At 40.4% G+C, this 3572-nt stretch overlaps 2 protein-coding genes across 2 annotated transcripts; both read left to right on the top strand.

Annotated features, from left to right (window-relative positions):
- Nucleotides 1-345: 345 nt before the first annotated feature.
- On the top strand, nt 346-1372 carry LOC145053696 (putative mitochondrial protein AtMg00860). Its single transcript, XM_079001789.1, has 2 exons — nt 346-845; nt 1012-1372. The coding sequence occupies exons 1-2, from the start codon at nt 346-348 to the stop codon at nt 1370-1372; spliced, it is 861 nt and encodes a 286-aa protein (XP_078857915.1).
- Nucleotides 1373-1900: 528 nt separating this feature from the next.
- LOC145053707 (uncharacterized) lies at nt 1901-3341 on the top strand. The gene is made up of 3 exons (XM_079001798.1): nt 1901-1925; nt 2137-2503; nt 3278-3341. Exons 1-3 carry the CDS (start codon nt 1901-1903, stop codon nt 3339-3341), a joined length of 456 nt encoding a protein of 151 aa, XP_078857924.1.
- The last annotated feature ends 231 nt before the right edge of the window (nt 3342-3572 follow it).

Genomic DNA, 3572 nt, shown 5'->3' on the forward strand with positions numbered 1-3572 from the left:
CATAGTTGTCAAAAATGATGAGGGAAATTGGTGCCAACCCGTGTGCAAAACGGGTGGTGAGTTTGTATTGACTATAGGAAGTTGAATGCTTCAACAAGAAAGGACCATTTCGCCCTACCATTTATTGACCAAATGTTAGAGAGATTGGCGGGAAAATCCCACTATTGCGATTTAGATTGTTTCTTGGGCTTTCACCAAATTCCGGTAGCCCAGGATGATCAAGAGAAAACCACTTTCACTTGTCCCTTTGGCACATTTGCTTATAGGTGTATGCCTTTTTGTCTATGTAATGCGCCCAAAACATTTCAGAGATGCATGAGCATTTTTTCTGAATATGTTGAAAACATGATCGAAGTTTTCATGAATGATTTCACAGTTTATGGAAATTCATTTGATGAATGTTTGAGCAACTTAAAAAAAATTCTACAAAGGTGCATTGATACAGATCTTGTGCTTAACTATGAAAAATGTCATTTCATGGTGTACAAGGGATTGATTTTAGTTCATATAGTGTCCCAAAAAGGCTTGGAAGTTGACAAAGCCAAGATTGACATTATCAAAAGCCTCCCTCACCCAACCAATGTTCGGGAAGTTCGTTCGTTTCTTGATCATGCAGGTTTCTATCGGCGGTTCATAAAAGATTTCTCAAAGATTACGGTGCCGATGTGTCAATTATTCCAAAAAGATGCTGAATTTGAGCTTACTCAACCATGCAAAGAAGCTTTTGATCGTTTGAAGGTTTTACTCACTTCCACTCCAATCATCCAACCACCCAATTGGGATCTCCCATTTGAGATCATCTACGACGCGAGCGACACCGTGGTTGGGCGGTGTTGGGACAAAAAGTAGATTGTGCTCATCATGTCATTTACTATGCATCCAAGACTTTAGATAATGCTCAAACCAACTACACCACAATAGAGAAGGAGTTGTTAGCTATTGTCTTTGCATTGGAGAAATCCGGACAGTACCTCCTCGGAACCAAAGTGATTATTTATTTGGACCATGCAGCTATAAAGCATTTACTACTCAAGAAAGATTTGAAGTCGAGGTTAATACGGTGAATGTTGCTTTTGCAAGAGTTCAATATAGAAATCAAAGATTAAAGTGGGAAAGAGAATTTATTATGGATCATCTTAGTCATATTGTGCCACCCGCAGACACCACACTAATCCGTGACACATTCCCAGATGAGCATTTGTTCGTTATCAAGGAAGCCCCATGGTATGCGAATATTGTCAACTATTTGGTCACAAATCAGTTTCCCCCAGAGTCCACACGTTGGAAAAAGGACAAAATCAAGAAGGAGGCCAAACGGTATGTATGGGATAAGCCTTACCTTTGGAAGTATTGTGCAGACCAAATGATCTGAAGGTGTGTTAAGCAAAAAGAGGTACAATCCATCCTTAATTTTTGTCATTCCTATGCTTGCGGAGGTCACTTTGGACCCCAAAGGATATCTAGAAAAGTCTTAGATAGCGGATTCTATTGGCCTACCATTTTCACGATTCTTATGTGTTATGTGCACATTGTGATAAGTGCCAAAGATCTGGGTGCTTAAGCTCTAGGAATCAAATGCCCATTACTCCCATTTTAGTATGTGAGATCTTTGATGTATGAGGTATTGACTTTATGGGACCATTTCTACCCTCTTTTGGTTGTTCATATATCTTGTTGACGGTGGACTATGTGTCCAAATGGGTGGAGGCCAAAGCCACCCGTACTAGTGATTCCAAAGTTGTGGTGGATTTTCTTAATGCATATATTTTCTCCCATTTCGGTACTCCAAAGGCTCTCATAAGTGATCATGGGACTCATTTTTGCATCCGGATGCTTGAAGCTGTTCTGAAGAAGTATGGGGTGACTCATAAAGTCTCAACAGCCTATCACCCCCAAACCAATGGGCAAGCAGAGGTTTCAAATAGGTAAATCAAAATCATTTGGGAGAAAACAGTCAATCCAAACCGCAAGGACTGGAGTATAAGGTTGGATGATGCCTTATGGGCATATCGCACTGCTTTCAAAACCCCCATTGGTATGTCCCCATACCGACTTGTGTTTGGAAACCGTGTTGCCTTCCGGTTGAGCTCGAGCACAAATCTTTTTGAGCTATAAAGAAAATCAACTTGAATGAAGATAAGGCGGGAAACAAAAGGAAGCTAGACATTCAAGAGTTAGAGGAGATCAGAAGTGATGCATATGAAAGTGACAAGATTTATAAAGAGAGGACAAAGGCATATCATGACAAAATGATCTCTCGGAAGACTTTTGCACAAGGAAAAAAAGTGCTTTTTTACCACTCGAGGTTCAAGTTGATTTCAGGGAAGTTAAGATCAAGATGGGTTGGTCCTTTCATGGTCACAAAGGTATTCGACCATGGTGCGGTGGAAATCACAAGCCAACAAACCGGAAAAACATTCAAAGTCAATGGTTATAGATTGAAGCCATTTTACGAGGGATTCGAGGTGAAGGATGAAGAGATAGAAGTGGTTGGCAACCCCAAGTACCAAGACTGAAGCATATTCGGGGGCCATGTCCAGCCAACGACTTAAAACAAGGACGGCTAACCGGGAGGCAACCCGAGGGTATTTTGTCTTTTTCTTTAAAAGCATTTCCATTTCTTTGAAGTTTTTGCTTTTAATGTTCCTAATGCATTTAAACATGTTGTTAAATCACCAAACGGACCTTGGGATGCAAAACCATTTTGTTTGAATGAGAGGGGATTTTTGGGTTCAAAAAGTGGGAAGTAGCAAACAGAGTCGTACACAGCCCGTGTTCATTCTGCATTATATTGAACATGAGTCATATTCATGAGAAGTTAAATTTTTTTTGGAGTCAGAGAGGTACACGGCCCGTGTTCATTTTTTCCTTACACCGAACATGGGTCGTCTTCAACCATTCTCAGCAATTATTTCACCCAACACAACCCGTGTAGATTTACACTATATTGACACGGTCCGTGTTCGCGCAGCAAATCATGTGGGTTTTTAAGTTTAAAATCGGCTTTTTCACCTCATTTACCCACAAGCACTTCCCAAAACAGCCTCTTTCTCCGAAGAAACCCCCAAGGTCCGATTTTCTTCAAAAATCACTTGATTCACCATAAATTTTTGCTTAAACCATCAAAGAGGTTTGATTTTCGTCTTCTACACTTCATCTCCTACATCTCACACACCATTTTCTTGCATTTTCATGGTGGATTTGGAGGTTTTAACAAACCCTAGGTCCAAAAATCACTAAAGATTTTGGTGTTTTTTTTGCTCAAATCTTTATGTAGGCAAGCTTGGGGAGGTCGAAGAGCAATTTCCCACCAACAACAACGCATATCCGCTAGCGATTAGGTACAATCTTTCCTATTCTTCACTTGTGAATTTTGTGTTCTTCAGGTCAAATTGCATGTATTTGTGGTTATTTTGGACTTAACAATAACTTGAAAATCATTCAAAACTGAGTTTCCCGCGAATTTCTGGTGGCCAAACTCGAGTTGACTAGACCCGTCAACGGTTGACTTTTTGACCCGTTGACCGGTTAACTCTTTGTCCCAACAACAATTTTGCATATGGAAGGCGAAC

This window comes from Lactuca serriola, chromosome 1 (assembly GCF_051521515.1).
Source record: "Lactuca serriola cultivar US96UC23 chromosome 1, Lser_US96UC23_V15, whole genome shotgun sequence".
NCBI lineage: Eukaryota > Viridiplantae > Streptophyta > Magnoliopsida > Asterales > Asteraceae > Lactuca > Lactuca serriola.

Excerpts from the sequence above, each read along its gene's own strand:
- LOC145053707 (XM_079001798.1), top strand. The coding sequence starts at position 1,901 with ATGGGCAAGCAGAGGTTTCAAATAG. Across the intron at positions 1,926-2,136 it reads CAAGCAGAGGTTTCAAATAG|ATAAGGCGGGAAACAAAAGG; the intron begins GTAAATCAAAAT and ends ACTTGAATGAAG. Across the intron at positions 2,504-3,277 it reads GAAGTGGTTGGCAACCCCAA|GCAAGCTTGGGGAGGTCGAA; the intron begins GTACCAAGACTG and ends ATCTTTATGTAG.
- LOC145053696 (XM_079001789.1), top strand. The coding sequence starts at position 346 with ATGATCGAAGTTTTCATGAATGATTTCACAGTTTATGGAAATTCATTT. Across the intron at positions 846-1,011 it reads GGGCGGTGTTGGGACAAAAA|CTATAAAGCATTTACTACTC; the intron begins GTAGATTGTGCT and ends TGGACCATGCAG.